The sequence below is a fragment of the Phoenix dactylifera genome, chromosome 4 (genome assembly GCF_051530095.1).
Source record: "Phoenix dactylifera cultivar Ajwa chromosome 4, Ajwa_hap1_PhDact_Kaust_v1.1, whole genome shotgun sequence".
In the NCBI taxonomy this organism is placed as follows: Eukaryota; Viridiplantae; Streptophyta; class Magnoliopsida; order Arecales; family Arecaceae; genus Phoenix; species Phoenix dactylifera.
In genome coordinates this window covers 4,852,125-4,877,255 of record NC_143193.1, presented here as the reverse complement: position 1 = coordinate 4,877,255, position 25,131 = coordinate 4,852,125, and the positions used below count along the sequence as shown (strand labels likewise).

The 25,131-nt window shown below is 35.9% G+C and overlaps 2 protein-coding genes across 5 annotated transcripts; one reads left to right on the top strand and one right to left on the bottom strand.

The window, feature by feature from the left end:
• The first annotated feature begins 1,950 nt into the window (after nt 1-1,950).
• On the top strand, nt 1,951-18,678 carry LOC103710818 (ER lumen protein-retaining receptor-like). Of its 4 annotated transcripts, XR_015977008.2 has the most exons (7): nt 1,951-2,429; nt 9,246-9,511; nt 9,895-10,010; nt 17,120-17,193; nt 17,293-17,356; nt 17,436-17,784; nt 17,967-18,678. XR_015977008.2 is itself a non-coding variant. In XM_008796717.6 (6 exons), the coding sequence occupies exons 1-6, from the start codon at nt 2,339-2,341 to the stop codon at nt 17,470-17,472; spliced, it is 648 nt and encodes a 215-aa protein (XP_008794939.1). In that variant the 5' UTR covers nt 1,951-2,338; the 3' UTR covers nt 17,473-17,807. The 4 variants fall into 4 exon arrangements, 3 of the variants coding, with proteins under 3 accessions (XP_008794939.1, XP_088575793.1, XP_088575792.1); XM_008796717.6 differs by lacking the exon at nt 17,967-18,678 and having other exon boundaries at nt 17,436-17,807; XM_088719667.2 differs by lacking the exons at nt 17,293-17,356; nt 17,967-18,678 and having other exon boundaries at nt 17,357-17,807.
• Nucleotides 18,679-20,240: 1,562 nt separating this feature from the next.
• Nucleotides 20,241-24,339, bottom strand: LOC103710819 (small ubiquitin-related modifier 2-like). The gene is made up of 3 exons (XM_008796718.5): nt 24,107-24,339; nt 20,608-20,757; nt 20,241-20,510 (listed from the first exon to the last, which is right to left on the bottom strand). Exons 1-3 carry the CDS (start codon nt 24,182-24,184, stop codon nt 20,430-20,432), a joined length of 309 nt encoding a protein of 102 aa, XP_008794940.1. The 5' UTR covers nt 24,185-24,339; the 3' UTR covers nt 20,241-20,429.
• Between the last annotated feature and the right edge of the window lie 792 nt (nt 24,340-25,131).

The following is a 25,131-nucleotide window of genomic DNA, read 5'->3' as shown; positions in this document are numbered from 1 at the left end:
GTAAATTGGAGTCTAGTCTACCTCATACTTTACATATATATGTAAGGACCCGTGCGTACATGTGCTTAGTCCTACATCGGTTATTTGCTAGGTAGATCTTGGATTTTTAGACAGAATCAAGGAACCCAAATAATAACTTCTAGCTAGCCATTTTGGGTGAGATCCTGGGTTGTTATAAATGGCATCAGAGCGGACCTGATCCATAACTTATGTAAACTAGGGGACACTGCAACACGGATCAATTGAGGCTGACCACGAGCCGATCGTAGTGTTTGTGATTAGATTTGAATGGATTTGAACCCTTAGCCTGACGAGAACGTTAGGACTTAAACAGGAGGAGTATATGAGGATCCGTACGGGCGTGTGATTAGTCCCACATCGGTTATTTGCTAAGTAGATCTTGGATACTTAGACAGAATCAAAAAACCTAAATAATAACTTCCGGCTAGCCATTTTGAGTGAGGTCCTGGGTTGTTACATATACATGCATATATGATATATAAAGGGATGATTATACTCCTAAGAGGGGATGGTATCTACTTTCAATACAAAAATCAATAATGAAGCATCCAAATTGAAGTCCTACACTATTCATTATGATATGCAGCATTAAAAGTTTAGATGCCTAGAACTAAAAAAATCATGTATATTGGCAGATCTCTAGTGTATGTATCAAGTGAATGCAAAAATAAATAGTTAAAATGATACGAGATCATGCTTTACTATGATTAAAGTATTAAAATCTATTAATTTTCAATCTATACATATTTTTAAATGTGTAGATCATGATTTATAAAGTAATTTTAATTAACATGCTTTATCATGTACATTACTATATTAATAAAATAAAAACTGTCCACTTCTATATGCACATGCATATGCTAAATGTGACCAAAATATATAATTTTTGATTTTGTAGGTACTTTTAATTGCATAAGTCTTGATCAATGGCATAGGTTATTCATGTGGATACTTATAGATTTTGCAATCAGCAGAAAACCTCTCATCTTGAGAGTAGAAGGTTAGCAAGGCTTGAAAAGGGCAATGGTTTTAAAACTGAATCAGACCAGCCGATTTGATTGGTTGAACTAAGACCCGATTGCCTGTCCAATCCGATTCAAAGAATTTTTTGAAAGTGGTCAAAACTCAGTCAAACCTAAAAGAATCTGACAAACCATCGAAGCATCCGGTCTAGTCCAATTTAACCTTTTTTTAAGAAAATTTCATTCCTTTTGTCAGGTCCGGTGACCATGGAAGGAGATATCAAAGCAAAGCAACTGGGGGCCATAGAATTGAGTGCCAATGTGGCCCCAGAACCGCTCCTCCCAACCCTCATCGTCATTCTTCTTGGCTCTCAACTGCTCAAAGTCAAAAAGTCCACGAGATTTGAATGAAAAGGCAGGTTCGCCCAACCCCTTTCAACGAACCTCAATCTTGAAGGGGTCATGGACAAGGGTGGCCTGAAAGCCGTCGGCAAGATAGGAGGAGGATCCAGCAACAAGGGAGAAGAGTTGGGGGAGCTAGAGGCAACAGTCATTGATGTCAGGGAGGAGGATTGGGACCTGAAAGCAGCAATAGGGGGTGGAGGTGTCATCATCAATCTGGAGGTGAAGGATGCCACCCTGGTAGATGAAGAGGCGGAGGAGCAGAGAGTGAGGAAGATCAACGTCAAACTTGGCATCGTCGCCAGTGGTGGCCTGATGGAGGGGTTGTGATGCGAGGAGGCAGGTGGTGACGACGCCGCCAGAGATGAAGATGTTGTTGTTGAGATGCAGAATGATGTACCCGATATGACTGGATAGAATGCACGATGTCTGAAGCCTATTGTGGTCTGGCGGATAATGGCAACATGGCAAAAGCATTATCCAACAAGATATTGCCACGCGTCATAACATAGATTCTGACCACTGGCTTGTATTACACGCTCCATTCCACTCCCGATCTTGACCTGGTGTGTTGCAAGTCAACAACAGTCCGTGACTCCTCCGCTTCAGTCCGCGTGATCAAACGGACGGTCACGAAGCAACCCTCTCCACAAAGATCAGATTTGGTGAACGGTTCTGATCAACCCCAATCTCATGGGAACCTCTCATTTAACTCGCCGGATTCTTCCTCCTCGCTCTCTCTCCCCCTTCTCCATGCCAGAAGTCGCAGAAAAATAAGAGTGGGGATCAACACAGAGAGAGAGAGAGAGAGAGAGAGAGAGAGAGAGGAGGAGGAGGAGGAGGAGGAGGAGGGGTAGGGGAAAAGGTGAGATCTCGGGATTTCTTGGGCTGCTAATCGGTAGATCCGGGCGCTAGAGAACAGACGGCCACATCCGCCCCGCCAGTCCCCGAAGATGAACGTCTTCCGGTTAGCGGGCGACATGACGCATCTGATGAGCGTCATCGTCCTTCTCCTCAAGATCCACACCATTAAATCCTGTGCCGGTACCTCGCCTTCTCTCTTTCTTTAGATTTGAAGTTTTCTTGATTTTTCGTAATTTTTATGCCTCTGATTAGAGTGGCGGAGGGTTTTCTGATGAGAATTGTGCTGAGATTTGAATTATTAAGCTGTTAGATTCGTTAAAAAAATGACATTTTTGAGTTTAAATTTAAACTTTCGACTTTTTTTGTTTTTATTTTTTGTTATGTGAATCATATTAGTTATGTCTTAAGAGATTTGGAAGTGTAAAAATGGGAATTAGATTGCTGGATGGATCAAAGGATCGATAATAGGAAACGAATTTGAGTTTAATAGCTGGTAGAGAAATTCTAGTTGGGGCTGGCTGGGTGTCGAGTAATGTTCTTTTTGTTTTTTTTTTCTAATTTTAAGAAAGGGAAGTGTGAATCACCCAAATTGGTTGAGTTAATAAATCTGTGTCGAGTATTGTAATGCTTGTAACATTATAGAACACGAGATCTTCTCATTAATGGTCGTGGTGGTGTTCTTTTGCATGCTAAATGAAGCTAGGCAAATAGAACATTTTATCTTTAACCTTAAAGGCAGATAATCCGTGAAACTTAAAAGGGTATATTTTGATTGTATCTGTACATTTTCCTAACTCTAGGTAGCTAGTGTTCCATGCTAAGCGGTTGAAGATTCAGAGTTTTAACAGAGTAGAGTACAAGATTGAGGGTCAAGTGAGGCCAAAAACTCCTGACTTGCGATAAAACCTCATGAACTGTAGAAATAGACAAACAAAGTGACAACAGTTTCAAATATTTTTAAAGAGAAGTTTCTTCGGATGATAACTTGTTCATCCCTGCTCCAATTTTTTTTGTCTCATTTTGAACCTAGGAAGATTTTCCATATATCAATCATAGTCATGGTTGTCAAGGCTGTCACGGCAGCTGCGTGGTCCCTATGTGGTAAGGACTTTTAGTGATGCCTAGGAACCTATGTGGCCTGCCTGGTGATTTCAAAAGGGGAAATATTCATAAAAGGTATATGAATAACACAACCTAACCTCTCCCCTACCTTCCCCATAAATCACATAAAATAACCATATATATTATAGTATAATAGGAGTTAAGATTAGTTGAAACCACAACCTGACATAATTAGAGTTTAATAGGAATTAAGATTAATTGAAACCACAACCTGATTTCATCATGTATTAATCAGCCAATTCAAATAGAGAGAAAAAAATAGAAAAAAAGGGCAAAGAGAAGACAAAAAGGGAAGGGTCTTTCAAATGAAAGGGGAAAGAATAAGAGGAATAACATGAGAAGTGAAGACAAAGAAGAAAAAAAAGGGTAGGCATGGAAAAATTACAAGGACAAAACTATTGGAGGCCTTTGGGTGGTTGAACAATTGTTGGCAGCTTACTGGAGAGCTGCCAGCAGTGAATGGCTGTTGGAAGGCTCCACAAGAGCTTCTAGTGGGTGGCACTTAGGCAGATGGATAGATTAGACAGGTGGTGAAGGACTGCTTGCCTTAGCGTCATGAGATGAGGGAGGGGGTTGGGAGAGATAAGGGAAGGAATGAACAAAGTGAAAAGGTTACTAGGTTATATTATTGGATTTTTGGCGTACATATCTTCCTAAATATTAAAATTCGCATGAATACCTTCCAAAATTGATATTGCACGTATACCCTTATAAAATACTTGTTTTGCCTGTATACCATTCATTTTCCTTTTTTCTTGCATATATGCTCATTCCATCTAACGTTGTTGAGAAATTAACGGTTTAAAATTAAAAATGACTAAAATACCCTTAATGAGTAGATATGCAAAAAGAAATATTTGATGAGGGTATTTTGTAAATAACACTTTGCGAGGATATTCATGCAATTTTACATATTTAGGAGGGTTTACAGGAAAAAAAAAATATTTTTTTTCTATTTCAACCTGTTTTAACACTCGAATTTGTCTAGTACCTACTCCTTAATATATTCCATAAAAATATTGCTTAAAAAAAAGACTGATTTGACAATTAGATAACAAAAAGAGTTATGAAAGTTCTTTCACTAATCATGTGATTATTCTACTTTATTCTTCTTCATTTATAATAATCACTATATCTTATTTCATCGAAACATAGCTTATAATATTTATTGTTATAGATGCATATATGAGGGCATGTATTAGAATATAGAAAATGATTAGAATTTCTTAAAGGCACATAATAGATTGCAATGATCAAGCTTTTTGCTACTACTATGCTCATAGGTGGAAGAATAACATCAATCATCCCCAAGCAAAATTATTGAAGGACTTCGAATTCTTCAGACTTATTAACAACCTTCGCGGCCATATGGTAGAAAGCCTACGTTGTGTACCTTAAGCTATTTTTTGTGGAGCTTTAATTTTCTATAAGAAGAAAAGATCTAGTGTATGGGGCCCATCTAGTCACAGTAATTTTAAATCAACCACCAACCTACACATGCGAAATTTTTCAACTCTAAAAGATAAACATTACAAATCTCATACACTAAAAGATAAATATTGCAAATCTCTCACAATAATTTTTTTTAAATAATTCGTAAAACTAAAAGCAGGACCTGACCATCTTCATGTACAAAAGAAAATAATGAAGGGTTGTCTATGGTGGAGAATGGAGTCAAGAAAATGGTTTTGATTCCAGATGGAGAAGTGAAAGAGATGGTCGAGAGAGATCGAAATTTTTTTTCAAAGAAGGTAGAGAAATTAGTTTCCAGTGAGATCTATTAACCTATTACCCGCTTCAAGAATAAAAAAATACTTTCATAATTTTAATTAATTTTTAATTTAAATAAATATGATTTTGGCTAATTATGTTAGTTGAATTGCTTTGTCAAGAGTATTCATACAAAAATAGTATTTTATGAGGGCATAAATGTAAATATCAATTTGGAGGACATTCATGCAAATTTCAATACTTAAAAGGGTATTTATGCAAAAATCTAAGAACTTTTTTGCATGTATACCCTCCTAAGTATATGAAATTGCATGAATATCCTTCAAAATTGCTATTTGCATGTATACCCTTATAAGCATTTCTTTTTGCATGTTTACCCATTAATAGTATTTTCGTCATTTCAATTTTAAACCCTAACTTCTTAAAGACATTAGACGGTATGGATGCATACGCCAAAAAAGAAAAGAAAAAAAGAAAGGTATACATACAAAACAAGTGCTTGATGAGGGTATATGTGCAAGTATCAATTTTGGAAAGATATTTACGCAAATTTCAATATTTAGGAGGGTATGTACACAAAAAATCCTATATTATTTCAACTTACAATTTACATAAAACAAGTTCATTTCTATTGCAACAGTGAAAACAAAGAGACAAAATACAAAACAAAAGAAAAGTAGGATCTTTTAAAATGAGTGTGGCTAGCCAACCGCTACCTAAGGGGTCTAGGCTCTCTAACCATCTAGATGGAATTGCCTAGGTACGTGCCTAGGCAGCTCTTTCAACAACTATAATCAAAATTGCTCCATTTTGACCTGTCCTTGCAGGCATAGCTTTATAGAAAAGAGAAAATAAAAACAAGAGAATGTTGCACCGGCTTGTGGTGATTGGTCATTGGTAGTGTTTGATTGTGATGATGTTACTTCAATCGTCATTGTTTGTCCTCCATCCATCCTATCTCTCTCATTTTAGTCTCTTCACCTTGTCTAGGCAAAACTAAGCAATCTCCAGTATTATACACATATAAAACCTATACTAGAAATAAAAAATAAAAATCATACCTTGGAAGCCAGCAGTTAGCATTAACTAATCAAATGGCTAGCCACTTGCACACCAAGAAACTATAATGGCCACTAGACCTATTCATGGGCTAGACGGCAGGCTAGACCTATCATGGAACCCTCCCTCCTCTGCTCGCTCTCTCTTTCCTTCTTCTTCTGGCTCTGGCAACGGGTTTCGTTTCCATTGCTCGAACCGTACCGGTGAGCCACCGGTACAGCTTGAGACGGCCGGAACCGCCCAGTTTGGAACGATTCCGCCGACCCTGGCTAAAACCAAGCCTTTTGAAAGTGTTACAATAACATCTGGTTACACACAAGAGGGGTAAATTCCGTATGGACACTGCTTTGATTCTCACATTCTAAAAGAGGTGCGATTCGATTCTCAGAAGACTCTTCTAATGCAAATGAGATCCCTTACTATGTAAATTGGTAAAGGGGGTCTTACATCACAACTCCTTCATCGAGTTGCACTCAATTAGGAAAAAGTACTCTCACAAGTCTGACAGGAGTCACATCGTCTACACAAACATAGTACTCGTGGAAACTTCCGCTCTAGCCATCGCCAGATCCGGAACAAGTTGTCACCGCCATTGCCTAGTCCTTTCCTTTTCCGAAAAGAGATTTTCGCACTTCTTTCATTCAAGACAAGACGGATATAAAAAGTCATATATTTTGGTGGTCTCTAACTTATGCATCGTGCAAATACAAAAATGGATGGTTTTCATTGCCCTAGTGGGCTAAAATATGTAATAGAGCATTTAAAACAAGATTTCACCTTATTGTTCATGATCTACACATGTTAAAACATGTACAAAATTGAAACTTAATAGATTTTAATGCTTATGTTATATCAAAACATGGTTTGATATTATTTTAACCATTCATTTTTGCATCTATCTGATGTATAGGTTAGAGACCACCCAAGCTGGTGATTTTTGTTTGTAGGCATATTTAGTGGCATAGATCATGATCAATGGTGTGAATCTTCGATTTGGATGCCTCATCATTGATTTTAGAATCAAGAGTGGTAGATATCCTCTCCTCTTGGGAGGAGCATAGTCCTTCTTATATGCGCACACACATGTTATAAAACGATTTTTTGTAATTTTAATTTTATAAACAACTTGGACTGCTGATAAGGAAGCAAGATACATCAGATTGGAGACCGAAAAAGAGTAATCTTTTACCTAGAGTTGAAGTTTAAATAAGTGACTGCAAAGGTAATTTATTCAGCACTAAACCTGATCTCTAGCCTCCAGCAAGATTGATGGCTAAGGGGGCTCAGCTAGATGACTTAAGCTTAGACAACAATTATATGTCTTGCTTCTGTTTCTCCATTGTCAATACAATACAAATATATGAACTACAATATATCTTAAAAGTGGTATTAATTTTTTTCCGTTAAGCAATTTTTGCCTTATGATGTATTGAAGTATTGAGTATATAGAAATAGTACTAAAATTTAATAGTATAAATGAAGCAATTGAATCAAAGAACAATTGAACAATCTTGTACTAAATCTATTAAGAGCTAGAGCCAAAGAATAAGCCTAGGTCGGTTGCATAGGACTGCCTGACTACCAACAATTATGGTATGAGTTTGCCCCGAAAGTGGCTAGCTGTATTCTTCATAGAGGATGCTGATTGTTTGAAACTCTCTTTTAGAACATTTGAGTATATAGGTTTATAATTTTCATTTTTTAGTATGTTTCTAGAGATATGATCTTGTAGTTGTTTGACTTTCTTATACCTATTCAAAATTTCATCATGCTTCTGATGAAATATTTGTATTGTGATACAGCTTTTCACAATAAGTACATTGGACAGCTGACTATACTTATAGACAAGATTTATTAACTATTATTTTAAATAACCAACTTTGCTGATGACCAAATTGGCATCCACAATCTTCATCACTGAGTTGCCTGGCCCATCACAACTTCCCAAGTCATTGAACTTTCTGCATGTTGTATTTTTAAATGCTAAAGTAGTGGCAGTAGAAAACAGGATAGTAGCAATTTTCAATATCCTTTTTCTTATACAATATTTGTGTTGATTGCCATAATCTGTTTGAACATTGATATTCATATCTATCTGGGTATGCATATTCTGTTCCAGTATCCTGCAGGTCGGAATCACATAGCCTGAACTTTCTATCGTTCTTGTATATATGAATGGTCCACAGACTCCATACACTGTAACATGCATTCTTCAACAGTGCACAGAATGATGTATGCTGGAAACATTTTTTAAAAAAAACAATCACCTGCTGACTCCATGACAGCCATGTAATTAGCTACACAGGTTGATTTTGCTTAAAGAGGATACTATTTTCTCAATACAGCATTATGTAGCAAACTATCACTTTTCTGTGGACATTTGTCCTTGTGTGTTTGTGGTAGTTTGAATTGTTATTTATTTGTTCTGAAGTAGTATTCTTGAGACATATATCTGACCTCACCTCAAGCAAAATAAGCTTTATGAGTGAGTTAAAATGACATGGAGAATCAGTCTGAGAATTTCTTTTACCTGAATTGAACTTTTGAACCAGCATTCTGTTAATCTTATGGTGAACCTATATAATATGTATGAGCTGGTAGGTTCAATCAATCAAAGCACGAAATATCAAGGTCATATTCTGCATTTAAAATCTGTGCTCTCTCTTTGAAAGTCCCTGTCAGTTATATTATTGTCAGTGGGGCTATGACATGGCTTCATCTGCATGGTATAGCATTGATGTTAGTGTGTCAAGATTATCCTTGAATAAACTCTTTTGTATATCTAGTTTGATTGTGAGTCTTTGTCACATAGATTATTGTGACTGCGGTTAAGACCTGGTTTCATCTGCGTGGTATAGCATTGATGTTAGCATTTCAAGATTAGCCTTGAATAAACTCCTGTATATAGCTAGTTTGATTGTGAATCTTGATTTTTCCTATATGATATGGTCATCTCGTATAGATATTTTGCTGCTTTTTTTGTGTAAAGATTAATCTTTATGATTATCTTAGACTGGTTAAACTCTTTGTTTTCCATAATATGTACGCGCAATATGACTTGTTTGATCCTACATTTGTTTGCAGGTATTTCATTGAAGACCCAAGAGCTTTATGCTCTTGTTTTTGTTGCTCGTTATTTGGATCTTTTTACAGATTTTATCTCACTCTATAATACAATCATGAAGCTAATTTTCTTGGTGAGCTCGTTCTCAATTGTCTGGTATATGAGGCAACACAAGATTGTCCGTAGATCGTATGATAAGAATCAAGACACCTTTCGCCATCATTTTCTAATATTACCGTGCCTGCTTTTGGCCTTATTCATAAATGAGAAAATCACCTTTAAGGAGGTAAGTCTGCCTATTTATTTGTAGTTCTTTCTTCAAAATTTTAAACTTATAATTGAAAAAATAGCCATATGCATGTCTAAGTATAATTACTTTTTATTCTCATTATGGTTTAGATCAAGATTCGCCGTCTTGGTACCGGACCCATACCGGTTCCCTACTAGTGCTTTGTCGGTATGATACGGTATGAGGTCTTTTCGGCATACTAAGTGTCGGTATGCCATCCGTACCGAACCGGTATGGTATAGTACGCTTCGTACTAGCCGGTATGGCAAACCATGGTTTAGAACCTTTGGGTTCTATTTTCTTATAAAAATTCACTTTTCCTCTCAATTCCTTCTTAGTTTTGCTCCCTTCCTAAAACTTTAAGCAATATTTTGGAACAGGTAATGTGGACATTCTCCTTGTTTTTGGAGGCAGTTGCAATACTTCCTCAGCTGGTTTTACTGCAGAGGACAAGGAATATTGACAACTTGACCGGGCAATACGTTTTTCTCCTAGGGTACACTACCATCCTATATCCTATTTTGATTGTTTGCCAATTGAAAGTTTCACCTCATAATGGTTGCTTGCATGACATTTCCCATTGTCACTGGACCTTGAATGCCATATTTGGACATCATACAACTGGAAGCAGTTGAATTTTATTTAGTGAAACATCAAGAAGCTAATTTATTATCTTATGGTGCTGGATGAATTACAGTCAGGATGGCTAGTATGGATCTTTTGACTAATAAAATTTGAAAATCTTCACCTAATTTATTTTCCAGACAAAGGACAAAATTTTGTTAGTCATTTGTCCACCTAATATGCTTTTTGTTTGCATTAACAAAAATGAGAGATGTTCTTTTCTTGCTTGAAAGCTTGGCACTAATATCTTTTTATCCAGCTGTTAAAGTTGCTAACATACAAGCATGTAAGGCACTTGCTCTCAGTATCAGGTTCAAAGGTACACTGATTGTTTCCCTGTAAGACGCTTTCATTGTTCAGATGTTATGAAATCTTTTGTTATTTAATTGGATTTACTTCCAATTATCCAATGCCAATTGCTCCTTTTCTTATGTGGCTTGAATTTAACCAAGATAGATGTGAAAAGATTTTTTAGCAATATATGTTTTAAAATATTAGCCTAAACTTCTTTTAGAACACGCAACTTGGTGTATTCTGCTAACCATTTACCCATTTGATGAATGTCCATGCTTGTGAGGAAAGTGGCAATTGGCAAATGCAGCACACATCAAATATTAATATCACTTTCTTATTTGATTAGATAATTGGGAACATGAAAAATAAATAATATTATTTTATAAAATAGTTGAAAAGCTTGGTGTCATTTATTTAGAGATTGTCCTATATACTAGACATCAAAAATTGTTAACAATTATTTATATAGTACTTTGGATGACAAGTACTTACTTTTTCCTTTCCATGTCATATTGAACTACGAATTTTAAACTTTAAATAGAAGCATGCCTGAAATCTGACTGTATCAAACTCAAAATCATTGTGTAGATTGGTGAAATTTTGGATCCAGATCTTTTTTGTAATCAGTATAGACTGCATATAGAACTTGAAATGATTCTAGCCATTTGCACATCTGGACTTAATGAAACTTTATTGTCCATCTTTTCTACTCGATCTCTGTGTCTATAGATATATCTTTTAAGTTCTCTTCAGATTTAAATAGATAATTATTACAACTATTTAAGAAAATAATATCGTGTGGAAATAGATATAGACTCAAGGAAGAATTCTTCTCTGCCCATGAAATATTGATAACACAAGAACATTTGCATTCTGTCCAAGGTTTAGACTTAAGGTCCAGAACCATCAAAGGAAACAGAGTAATAATTGATCTAGAAATGAGTTAGAGAAAGGAAAATAAGAAGAAAAAATAAATGTGGAAGAATAATTAAGATAAATCAAGAAGAAATAAGTAAGCTAAAGGCTTGCTAAAATATCATGGAATTGTAGTTATTTTTTAACCATAAGAGCCTTTGATCTTGGAAGATGGAAGACTAAAACCTTTTCAACTATCTTAAAAAGAAAATTAAGCATTCTCATGTTTGACATCCTACAGATTCTTCACATAGCATCAAGATCTTGACAATGATGGAACATCACACAGCTTCAAAAGGAACGCAAATAAATGTATAAATAATTAAAGGGAAAAAAATGAAATATGAGAATATTTGAAGAATGCTTTAGACTTGTTGGTGTGAGAGGTTTTCAGCTTCCTGATTTTCAAAGAGTTCCTGATGTTGTAATAGATCAGGTCAATAGCTTAGCAAATGATTTACACATGCAACAATCATGTCGCAACACATATAACTGTCTTCCCCATCTTTACTGGGGCATGCCACATATCTATTGTTTATTCTGACTAAAGCTTGGTTAAGATGGTTTCCTGGGTATATGTGGCTAGACCTGAGGATCCTGCAATGGGGCAAGAGATGGCAGAGAGGGGGCAGCTCGGGTTGTTGGTAAGAAAAGAAGAGAGTTGATGGAGAATGCTTTGCAGAAGGCCATCTTATTGATATCTCTCTGTGAATTGATTTAGGTGTGAGAAGGGAAAGATTAAAAAAGTGATGGCCAACATTTTGAAAGAAAGAGCAAAACCAAAGGAATAGATTTTATGTGCATGTATTACATAACTGATTTTTTTTATTTTGATAATATATGTATATCCTATTTATTTTATATGGCTTGCTAACTCAACGGCAGAGTACTAGGCCTTTAAGTATGACTACGATGAATGGGAGAGACCAGGGATTGATCTAGTGATACTGTTTAGATAGGAAGAGCACACACACACACAGAGAGAGAGATCACAATTGATAAAAGCAATTAAACTTATTTTGTCATTAAGATCTACCTGGTTGAACTAAAAATTGTGAAGTGAAATGATAACATTACTGAATCTTGTAAAGCATCTGATGGTCACAAAGGGTGATTCTAACTAATGCAACCAATTCCTGACTTCTGCTTAAGACCTAACCATGAGGATGAATCTGTGGGTTGGGTTTATTGTACTGTCACCAAGGAAAATAAAGGATATATTGTCATGTTGTTTATATCTACAAAAGTATGCCATATCAAATTGGTACTTTGTAAGGTTTTCTATAAAGTAATGGCATCTGATGAAGAATATTTGATGTATTCAAATCCCTCATTTTGAATAAAGTATTATATCCAAAGAACTGTGTTATTACACAAGTTTATGAGCTTGGAATTGATATTTTAAATCTACTATTATAAGCTGTTATTGTATGACAAGTAAAAGTCAGTTACTTCAAAAATTTATGTTGCAACTAATATATTGTTCTGCTATGCATTTAAAATTCTCATGTGAATCTCAAAAAATGTGGCTACAAACTAGATGATAGAGTCAACTCTTTTAGCATGAAGTTTATGAGAAAAGAGCAGCTAAATATGTGGAAAGAAAAAGTAATAATAGTATAGGTGTTTATATTTTGGTGATGGTATGAAAATCAAAAGCCACACATCAACAATTCAAGATTTGTGGAGTAGAAATATATAAGAAGTTCTTCATGCTTAAGGGGAAAATTTTGATTCTTTTCTTCTACTATATCACCATTATGCATGGCGTACCTTGATTGTGTTTTTTGCAGCTCGCTTGTCTAATGATATACTGGACCTGCCCATGCAGAGCTAAATGATAGGTTTCTGTAATGATGCATCTCACAATTGTCGCAAGTTTATATAATTAGCAAATTGTAGAGCATTTGATTTCAGAGTTTCAATATCCTAATCCTCTTTTATCTCTAAGAACCTGATCATGCTTTTCCAAATTTTCTTCCTTTTAGTTCTTTTCGTTTCATGTAAATTTGGAATAGATTTTGGAAAATCTGAACATGGCCTACCCATTTCTCATTTTGCTAACTTGAAGTCCAACCTTTTCTTTTGATAACATCTTTCTTTTATTCTGCAACTAAAAAATTGTTTTTTGACTTTGGTTTTAGATCTGCTTGATGTTCCTGATTCCTTTTCAATTGCTTCCCTAGCTCACATCATATACACCTAGGGATAAGGATGCAATTATCATTATCATATTTCATAAGCATCCTGCTGTCCCAAATCAACTGCCTGATGCGAGTATTAAATCTTATGTGGAACTTTGGGGTTCTGAAAATATGGGTGGTTGCAACAAAAAAATATCATCGGCAAAAATTATTGGTGTGAACCAAAGTCTAGTAGTAGATTATGAGGATAAGCAAGATATATTCTACAAGAATATTTCTATATTGGTCATCTTTCAGGAATGAGGTTTATTATATGTACTTATATGCTAAAAAAAGTTGGTTCCTAATAAAGATTTCATATGTTGCGTCTCAGCAGATTAAAACATAAAAGGGGTGAAGGATACATCTGGAATGCATCTGTGAGAGAAGAGCCAAAAGCAATATTTATAAGTGGGAGGAAACAAAATATTTCAAGTTATGAGATTTGATGCTAACCAAGGGGAAGGCTAAATGAGCATAATCTGATGACTACGGTTATCACTTAAAGTGGTAAAAAGACACTATAGCAGCCACTATGCTTTTGGGTAGTAGGTACTATGTGCAAAGTGGGTTTATATGGGTATACCTTAACCTTAGCATGATGACAAAATTCACCAATGAAAGGGATTTGGTGAGACCAGGAAAGACTCGGTTTGCTGCTTTTTTGTGCTTGCAAAATATGATGAGTAAGAGGAAGGAGTTAGCGATCGGGAGAATTCTAAATGTTACAATAAGGATCGGGGAAGGAAGATCCAAGGCACAGTTGTAAGATTGAAATTTTGGTTATTTTTTTTAGCGATCCTCTATCAGTTTATCTCTATTGGATAAACCTCGTTTCAATCAGAAATGATTCTATCATTGTTGTATCCGCAATTCAATATGAATCACTCAATATGAATAGATATTACATATATATGTATGTGTGTGTGTGTGTATGTTTCTCCCTTTCTTTTTTACAGTGTGATTTGGAATACTGGAACAGTCGATATTTATTCTTCTATTTTTCCGTCCTATCTCTCCCTTCTCCAAATAAAACCAGAAGAATGTCTCACTCTAATTTGGATTGTATCTTTATCTTTATCATATCCTTTTCTTAGGACCAATCCACTCGCTATACCCTATAATTATTGTTATAACTGCTTTACTTCAAGAAATAAATCAATCTTATTTTACATTAAGAAATAATTGGATTTTTAATTTATAATCATATAATATGGTATTTGCTTTGAAATTGTGCCCTTGGTAGAAGTGCTTACGCATGGCCATGAATTATATATGGAGTGATTTGATGGATGCTAAGAAGGAGAGAACCTTACATTTGTATGAAAATGAGAAGAATTATCTTCCAATTTGGGCAATTATTGATTCAAGATTGATGCATAACTTAAAGGCCCGCTGCATAGGATGGGCTACTTCTTGAACCCCTACTTATTCTATGGCAGTAAGAATAAAATTGAAAATGATGGGAAATTTATGGATGGGCTGATTGAGCGCATTTGAAATTCTATCCTAATAATCAAAATTTCCAAGATGAAGTTTCCAGAGAAATTTCCTTTGTATAAGAGCTAGTGGATCATTTGGAAGGGAGATGGCCATTAGACAAGGGTCTTGGCCAAAGCTTACGGATGTGTTAATTGTTAGTGATATGTCTTATGAATGTGTTACTTGTTAGTGATATGTCCTATGATATAAGTGGTTTATTGGAGAGAATGCATGCTTTAATTATTGAATGAAATATATGAAGGTATAACTTATTATGTAAATAACTTATAATGTTAGGCTGGTGATATTTTATGGCTTTCTCCTTGATTTTTTTTTCCTTTTTCTGCATGAAGTTGATGTGAAGTAATAATTTTTTATACTTAGCAAGCAAAGATGTTGATATGTTTTTTTGGGTAGATAAATGTTGATATGTTTCAGCGGCCTGCTTTGGTTCATAGCACCTGCTACTTCTATCTGCTATGAAACTCTCCAGCCGCTACATGCCTGCTATGTGCATTTTAATACATACGTTTTATGTTAAACCAGTTTTTGTGAAGTCTGGTCTGATGAGGTTGAGCCCATTTTGATGAGTTCTCACTTGACCACACCCATACCTGACTTGTTTGAAAAAACTGCACATGGTGCTTAAAAACTGGAGCAACACCTAACTCAAAGGTTTTGATTGTGCTTGAAAGGTTTGATTTGGTTACAATATGGTTTGTGCAGCTTACCTACAGCTTTACCTTGTCAAGTGAATTGGAGTTTGGCCTGGACAACATTTTTTGACAAATAAAAATAGAGGCCCACATTAGTATATGCCAGATGTCAGATATGTTGACTCTTTCAAGCCTGTGACTTGGTTAACCATTAGTTTATTGGTACTGGCATCATCTGTCATTGTAATAGACAAATTCAAACATTTTAGAAGAAATTTCCATGAATTGATCTGTAATTTGTTAGTCATCAAGCTTGTATTGGAAGTAACTTGTTTTAATTGCTTGACCTCAGCATTATGATTTTTGAGTACTTATAATAAGTGCGAAATTGTTGTGCGAAGTAGATCCCAAAAGAATATGTTTTTGGTTCTAAAGCTTCAGACCTACTTCTGAAACCTATAACATTAAATCCATATTATGAGTGACTTTATTAAGATGCCATTTTCAGGTTGTACTATGGATTTTCAATGTAGAGATGCTTGATAGGCCTCCTTTATCTGGGATGTTGATGTATTTTGTGTTATACATGTGAAATAAGAATCAAAATTTCTTTTATTAGGTAAATTTGTAGGCTATAGAGTTGGTTTAACGGGTAAAGAATGAAAAAGGAGGAGGGGGGGGGGGGGGGGGGGGGGGGGGGGGGTGTGGAGTGCAACTGTTGTATCCTAGACCTATAGGAAGAGTTCATGCACAACTTTACGAGGTTGTTTCTTTCATGTATCACAATTTATAGTTTATGCTGCTTATGTGGCATTCTAACTTTTTGCTAAACTAGCTTATCTTGAAGTTTTTCACAATCGGACCAGTCTTTTAGTGATATATTATATCTGAATTTTTGGCTAGGAGTTCTGACATGAATTACCTTGACAATGGCATGTAAGTCTAAAACAAATAGTTTCATGTTTCTGTTCATTCATTGCTTTCATGGTATCCTTCAGAAAACAGGTAAAAAAGGAAAAATCAGATTGATACTGAGAAGCTTTCCTATGATCTGGGTTTGCCTGAAAGCCATTGTAGCTTTATTATCACTTCAAAAGCTGATTCTTGCCCAAGTACATGAAAACTGAAGTGATTGTTTGATCAGATATAAAGATCTGACTACTGGATTATAATGTCTCCAGACATGCCCGCTGGCAGAATCAACCTCTTTCTTTCCACAGCTTCATGTAATTTTATTGCCACAACAGGTCTGTTAGAAATTCCACAAGGAACATGACCTGCCCACACTTCCTACTATTTTTAAAGAAAATGTTGCAAACTTATAATTTTCATCGCATTATTACTTTTTTTTTGTACTCTTTATAATTGCATACATTACATGAAGTGGAATGTCATTCACCTAGTTCACCCTAGACAAAGTGGTCTTGACTGTCGAGCTTGTTTTGATGCAGTGCATACAGAGCCTTGTATATCCTCAACTGGATTTATCGTTACTTCACTGAGCCACACTATGTTCATTGGATAAGTACGGATCCTCTAATTGGCTTTTGGTCCTTTCTCATGTAAAAGTGTTTCCTTTTTTATTATTAATTCTTATGTTTATATTGCTGTTTATTTTTCACAGCTTGGATATGTGGACTAGTGCAGACATTGCTCTATGCTGATTTCTTTTATTATTACTTCAATAGGTAAATAATTATCGTTTTCTGGATATCTTCTATAGAAAGCAATGTTTCATCATGACTCCCAATTTCATGTAACTTACAGCTGGAAGAACAATGTCAAGCTTCAATTACCTGCTTAACCGCATCTCAGACTTCAGATCAGCTGTGGTAGATCAGGGCAGCATGTAGAACCTGAATTCTTGTTGATTCATATAGCATAGCAATTTCTTTGTTTTACTTGGGTGCATTAATGTGCCTCTTGATGGGCTATCAGGTTGGGATTCTTTTTAGTCCAGGAGAGATGTCTACAATCGTGGATCATCATTCTGGGCAAAAAGCATTTCTTATCTGTTGGCTGTATTACTTTTTTGTGTAACCATCAGAAATCTCTATAGCAAGCTCTTATCTGTAAACTACATGGTCGTGTAATTTTCCAAATTATAATACAACATGTAAGTTTCGCAGTTATGATTTATTTTATGCAAGGATCTGTTGGCTTTTTTCAGCAAAATTGTTGTTCATTTTATGTGAAAAATCAAGCTCTGCACAAGCTCATCCGTGATCATTTGTAGCGATATTGGAGCAACGGTCCACTAGCTTCGTCTGTTGAATCACTGTAACGAATGTTATCCAGGTCTCATGATGGCACAAGACCAGAAACAGTAGAAGGATGGCAGCGAGCAGCAAGCATACCATATATGAAATGGCATAACAATGTATGAAAGAGCAGTGATCAGCATTAGTAGTGGCAAAAGATGGAATTCCATTCATAAGGGCCCTTGGCCCATATGTTGGCACAAGATGAAAACTGTCTATGCATGTCATATGGTGAGTTTAATGATGATAATTGGTAGGGCATTTAATGTATGTTATCTGCAAATGATATGGTGTTGGTAATGACACAATTGAGATTAGAAGCTAAATTAGAATCATTGAGGTAAGTTCTTGATGGTTAAAATTTTGCTCCAGTCTTCTGGTCAGCATCTCGCCGACTTCTAAATACATCTAAATTGTGGGATTCCAGAGCCAGAATTAGTTCTGCTTGATCTGTTATTCACAGCTATGGGTTGGGTGAGTGGAGGTCCTTCTTGTTTAGCACAATGACAATTTCAGGAAGTCCATTTTGACTAGGTGTGGGCACAGATTGTCGTAGTGAATATATGAGCCATTTATTTCAGAATATGCTCGGTCTGCATGGCTTAAAAATAAGCAGGAGGGGGTTTGGAAGCATGGATTGCTAACCACAAGTCTCTCGATAAGCAGGAACAGACATGTTTCAGCCAATGCGTTGAGAAGTTACTGAAGCACTCCATGAGGGTTGGAATGAGATTCTGTGATTTTTTTTTTTTTTTGAGGAATCACTTCAGCTCCAACAATGGTGCTTTCTTTTCTTCTCTTTTTTTTTTTTTTGTAGCAGATCTATTTCTCAGCTCAGTGGTTGTACTCTTGCTAAAAGGGTGAAGAAGGAATTTTGATTTGTCTTGTTGAGGGTTGTGGTAAACTTGCAACAAGCTTTTAACATGGCACTTGTAGTTGCTTAACACCGTTATGGCGAATTCTTAATTATTGTATTTCCTGCTATTTGCTATCAGTATGTTGCAGCAAATGAATGTTATGGACTATTTATCAGTGAATAAGAAGGAATAGTATGAAGATTCTAATTGTAAGCACGAAAAAGATGTTCTCACAATCATGATTGCATATTCCTATGGTATTGAATATAGAACTTGGCAAAGCTTGTGTGCTTGGCAGTCCTTTTCTCCAATTTTTAGTGGGCTATATTTCCTTGCTCTAAAGCTCATTGCTAATGGATAAGGGAAGACCAGATGATTCTGGTTCATGAAACCTTGTTGGAGATCCTCATCAGACCTCTACCAAATAGCCAAGTGCTGTGAGAACTTGACCAATGTTCTATGAATCAACTTTACATGATCGATTGAATCATAACTACCCAACAAAGAAACGAAAAAAAAAAAAAAAAAAAAAAAAGCTGATTTGGAGACTAAAATTGAAATGTAAATATTCCATCCAAAGTTCATTGTTTCGGTACCAGACTCCGTATCTGCACCACATTAGCACTCTATCAGTATGGTATAATACGAAATTTTTTAACGTATCAAGCGTCAACACTCCATCCGTACCAGGTATCGATATCCAACCAGTATGGTAATGGTATGCTCTATATCGCCGGATTCGGGCCGGTATAATATACCATGATTCTATCTCTCCATCATCATGATGTGAGCACAGCCTCGGTAGATTATAACAAGCACAATGACCGGATGAGTAACAAAATACCAGGCATCGAGCTGCCCTATTATCTAAAGATGTGGTAAATTGGTTTCTGCCGCATAATTAGGTTAGAAATACCCAAGCATTTCAGTTTTCATGTTTTTCCATGCAACATTCAGCTCCAACAAGAAAAGAGAAGAAACGAGACATGAACCATTCTTGGACCTTGCAACAAACTTAATGGTCCTTTGCAGTGCCTCAACTATGAATTGTGGTATAGTAAGCTCAACTACAAGGCACAAATAATGCACTGGCACCAGCATTTAGGGCAAGTATCATCCTAGTATGCAGTTTCTGGACACAAAAGTTTGAATTATCCAAGCTGAATAAGATATCTATTAGGTTCTTATATTTGAACAAGTTCTTCCTTACCAACACAGTTATATGCCCATGCCATAATCTCGAGGTAACCTCGGTCACCAGTTATATCGGATCCGTGACTTTGTACATCAGAAATCGGTCAAAAACTGGAGATAGATCTCAGGCTATCTTTTCAAGTTTGAAGGCTGTTCTGAATTTTAGATCATTTTTTTTTTCAGTACGCTCCTTAAAAAGAATAAGCTGAACTATAGCAAGCAGCTGCCACCGAGGTGGTAGCACAGTTGGAACGGCAACATGAAAATATCCAATCTTCCAACAATTAGGGAAAAGCATATCAATTTCAACAAGGATTCCATCTTAAAAACACAAAATAATGCTTCAATGTTCATAATCAGATAACAAGCCTCCATGGTCTAAACTATAAGACAAACCAAACACCGTGTCCACTAGCTGCGTTAAAAGGTTCGCAAATCTCCTCAGGAAACTAAAAGATATCCACATTTTCCATACCACCGCCTGTTTGGTGCAGCATAGCATCAATTTCATCCCCATCCTCCATTTCAAGCTGATAGATATCAAAGGAAGAAATATCAAGATGAAAAATCTAAAGGGAAGTTTGATTATGTTTTCATATATGCAATGCAAGAAATTCAAAGATTTACTTCATCTGGGGTCTGCTCCGCACGCAGCCTACGGCCATCAAACAGGAAAGCAATGGAATTGAAATCCACCGATTGCCGGTCACAGTATGCATTCATGAGCTTCCGTAGCTGAGTACTGCGCTTGATCCTGAAAAACACCTCGTTCCCATCCTGCATAACAAAGATAATGTCATGGAAAAACAATATGTGGATAGATAAAAAGCATATGCAAGTTACAAAGAAACCCCTAAACAAACTAGAGAGCAGTAGTTTAAAATACTAAACCATAAATATAGATACAGCCCTTTTTGACTAACAAACAAATAGTAACCTTCTCTGCTATACTTATGCACTCTGACATTTTTCATCATTTTAGTAACAACACCAAAAAGAACATCTGGACTATAATGGAACAGGAAAGGGAAAGAATAATCGCCAACATATGTTGATAAACAATAAAACAAAAGCACTTACATTAAGAAGTGCTGGAAAGGGTTATAGGCATACATGGCATAACTTGGAGCCCAACATCCCATAAACAAATGCGACCCCAAGCATGCTACTTTCTGTCAATCTTGCTTGGACCTGCTTGTTCGTCCTTATCACTAAGATACTGAATTCGAGCACAAAGCATTCCACATGCTTGTTGACAAGGTTCAATATTTTTACTGACGGTCGAAGGACAAATGACCTAGAAATGCTAACAAATCATGCCCTAGCTTCCTACACCCATTGACACGCCTTTTTATTGGTCAATGATCAACAGAATTTCGTTCAGGAGTACTAGCTCTCAGCTTCTTAACATACGTAATTGACTAATGCCTACTTAACTAGAGCACACTTACACCCACAAGACCCTTTAAACCACGTGAAATGAACCTCTTCTTCAATCTATTCATGTTGCAACCCTTACTCAACCATCTACCCTATACCTCTGAAATTAAATAAAGAAAAATTTTTATCCAACCTGATGTAGTTATTCAGATTGAGATATATGCCTAAAACATTTGCTGAAATAGGGTACTTCCCTTGCTAAACTTGTTCTGTTTTTATATATATATATATATATATATAAACATTTCTGCACAAAAAAGGCCTATCAGAGCTTGAAGCATGTCAAGAAACGAGGAAGAAAATAGAATCAGAGAAGGGAATGGCACATAAGTAGAGAGATCTATCCATCTGTTCCAGTGGGAGGAAACTGCCCACTCTCTGTGGAAGGGTTTGTTAGGTATTCAGTCCCAAATTACCAAAGAACTAGAGATGCCAGTTGTATTTTCTCTCAGATAGGATCCAGTTGACATCAGCACAAAAAAACAGGAAATTGATCTTAGCAACCTAGGGCTTGGCTTCCCAGCATTCCTCTAGCAATAACAACAAAGGAAAACTTTCATTTCCTTCGCCATTCTCCATTCACCTTAATTTTCCCCACTTAAAAACAACTAGTTCATTTCTTTTCATCCCTGAGAAGCAAATACAAACAATAATATAGTTCAAAGCTATTTTAAAAAAATAAAATGTCATAATTATGACAACCAAGACATCATGTTCAATAGAAGAGTTCCTCACAATGCAGCACCATGCGGTCAGGTATTTTTCATCAATGGAAAGCGCCGTTGTAGGTAACCCAAGTATAATCATGTAGCAGAAAAAAGCCTCGTCATAGTATCAGGCTGCAAAGCAATATACAAACTGTAACAACCTTGTTTCATGGTAGCTCAATACAAATTGCATGCTATGCTAGAATAAATTTTCAAAGGGATGGAAAAAAGGACACTCACAAGCAATCCAGAAATTATTAACCATCCTCCACCTAAAAACTCTGTATTTTAACAACCTTGACATAAGCCATGGAATACTACCCTTCTTGTGCAAGGTTATTAAACAATCACAGTCTCTCCTGAGTTTGAATATATGAAGGGTAGCTACCTTTCCCAGTTTGGCAATTCATTCTTCAATTTAAAGTGCCAATTTATGTGGATTCAATAAATTTTAGAATGACTGAGAAATACATTTGAAGCAAACAGGTAACTCCTGTCTGACTAAACAAGAATAGTAGTCAAGGAAAACTGTTCTGCAAAAAAGCAACTCCACTCCTTCTCACTCACTTTTGGTGGCAGTCCGAGTTGATAGGTCCAGCAACTCCTTTATAGATTTAACCAAACAGAGAGACCACTAACCCTTGAGCGAATGGTGGTTCTTCTGCATGGCCATCTAAATTGGTGGAAGTTGCCAAAGTAATTTAAAAAAATGCTGCCCCCTACTGTAAACTTATGTATCATTCCTTGTCATTGTTCAACTCAGAGCTAATGTTACAGAACTGTAACAACCTCATCCCTCTCCACACTATCACTAAGTGATAAGACTTACATTACCTAATAAAATTTTATTTATTTCTCAAAAGGGACTGTATTCATTATGCCCTAATCCATAAGTAGAGAACATTCAGCCAAAAAAAAGAAAACAGGTATCTTCACGAGGGGAGCATATCTCAACACAAACAAGTCCAACAGCAACAGAGGATCATCAATCACAAATTCTCACTTCTACAAGGAAAGGGGCAAAAAAGGGTAAATACTTCATTCTGAATTTATTCCAAACCTCCTTCAAGGCCTTCTAGATTATGTCCTCATCTTTTCAGACCCTCCAGCCAACTCCTCAAACATTTTAAATAGGTTCTCTCATAAAATCTCTTATTAAAAAATAAAAAAAAATGAAAAAAAATTACAGCTGCACCCTGAACTTCCTGTATTATGGCTATTCCTCAGTAGTATGCTGATCCTTACACTTAAGTCAACTAACCCATCAGTGTGTTCCGCACTCCTAGACATAACTCATTCCAAAAATACAAAAGGCATTTAGTGGTGTAACAAAAGGCATTTAGTGGTGTAGCCAAAAAATGCCATTACCCAGTTATATTCCCAATAATCTGGGATCCTCAGAAGAGCAAACAGGGACGGACCTAACCTTGAGCTTTTTTTTTTTTTTACACAAAGTGGTTGCTCCAGGACTCAAACTCGGGCCATTGAACTTGTCAGCTCAAGCCACCGCATTTAGCAGTGTGGCAATACTAAAAAGTATTTAAAAACATTTTACAATTCCCAAAACCAAGCAATCCCACAACCAATTGCACGCCAGCAATGTCACACAGCCATAGTAATAAGATTTTTTTTCAAACAAATAAGCTAGGTGGTTCTAAACAAGAACAAGACCCAGCATATTAAGATCAAAAGCGCAGAAACTAGTATTACAACTAGAACTATCCACGAAGCAGAGGCCTTTTAAACAACCAAAAAAGCATCGCCCTTCTTCGAAAATTTTAAAAAAACATCCAGATTCCATGAATTAATTAATAGTTGATCAAACCAGTAGTACTACTCAGCACTATAATCCAGTGATCCAAATAGAAATAAGAGAAAAAGATGGAACAAGATCTTACAATATAGCATCAAACTAAAGAGAATAATTCAAAGGAATTTAAAAAAAAAAAATCCCTGCAATGGATTGAGAAACCTTATACCTGGCCCTTAACCTTGAGATTGATGTGCGCTGCCTGATCGGCCGGCTTCTTGTCCTCCTCCTGCGCCGCCCCCGACATTTTCTATCCTCTTTCACTCGATTTCTCGATCAAAAATCCCTCCTTTCGATCGATAAACCCCTCCTTCGCCTTCTGGGGTTTTACACCAACCTGAAAAGAAGCGAGAAGAAGGAGAGGAGCGAACGAGTCCACGCGAGCCCTTCGTCCCTCGTCTTTGCTTTTTTTTAAAGAAAAAAAATTCAAAATTAAAATTAATAGTTTTTGGAGTCCGCCAGTGGATTTGGGACTGGGGTGGATGGATTTGGAAAACTGCACTTGCAAACGACAGCATAAAACATCCTATGCAAATGATATCTTGACCATTGAATTTTTAAAACATTCATGAATTAATAACATCAAAATAACAAAAATATATAAATATAGAAAATTTCTCTAAAAAATCAAATATGGTAGCTGAAACAATGTTGCAAGGAAAAAGAAAAAAAAAGAAATAATGGTTGACATAATGAAGATAAAAGCATTATGTATATTCCCAACCATTAATACAATTTTTTCAACATAATGTCTTCATAAAGTTAACAGTTGAAAAGAGGAATTAACAAAAAATAATAGTGTTATTTCCTTTAATGTTTCTTCATCCAATGAAATAGTTTTTCTTGAACTATAGTCAAGATAGAACTTTTATTCTTCAGCGGATACAAAAATTTGATTTAAGTATATTTTGGAAATGAAAAGCTTTTATATTACAACACAATCTGTAGATTAGGTCAATTAGTTTTGGGTTAAGTTGAGACCAACCTATACCTTTAAACATATTTTTTTTGTGAATTTGTTTATTCAAAATTATTAGTTTAAACCTCTTTTATCATTGGAGTCGAGTATAAGAGATGCACGTACAAGAATTATCTTAGAAGAGTTCGATGATGAACAAAAACATAAATATATAATTTTATTTAGATTTTTTGCATGTATACCCTTCTAAATATATAAAAATGCAATAATATCCT

Coding starts and splice junctions, on each gene's coding strand:
- LOC103710818 (XM_008796717.6), top strand. CDS start 2,339: ATGAACGTCTTCCGGTTAGCGGGCGACATGACGCATCTGATGAGCGTC. Junction 10,011..17,119: donor CAATACGTTTTTCTCCTAGG/GTACACTACCAT, acceptor GTTTTGATGCAG/TGCATACAGAGCCTTGTATA. Junction 17,357..17,435: donor TTTTATTATTACTTCAATAG/GTAAATAATTAT, acceptor TGTAACTTACAG/CTGGAAGAACAATGTCAAGC.
- LOC103710819 (XM_008796718.5), bottom strand. CDS start 24,184: ATGTCGGGGGCGGCGCAGGAGGAGGACAAGAAGCCGGCCGATCAGGCA. Junction 20,758..24,106: donor ATCTCAAGGTTAAGGGCCAG/GTATAAGGTTTC, acceptor TTTGTTATGCAG/GATGGGAACGAGGTGTTTTT. Junction 20,511..20,607: donor CGGAGCAGACCCCAGATGAA/GTAAATCTTTGA, acceptor GATATCTATCAG/CTTGAAATGGAGGATGGGGA.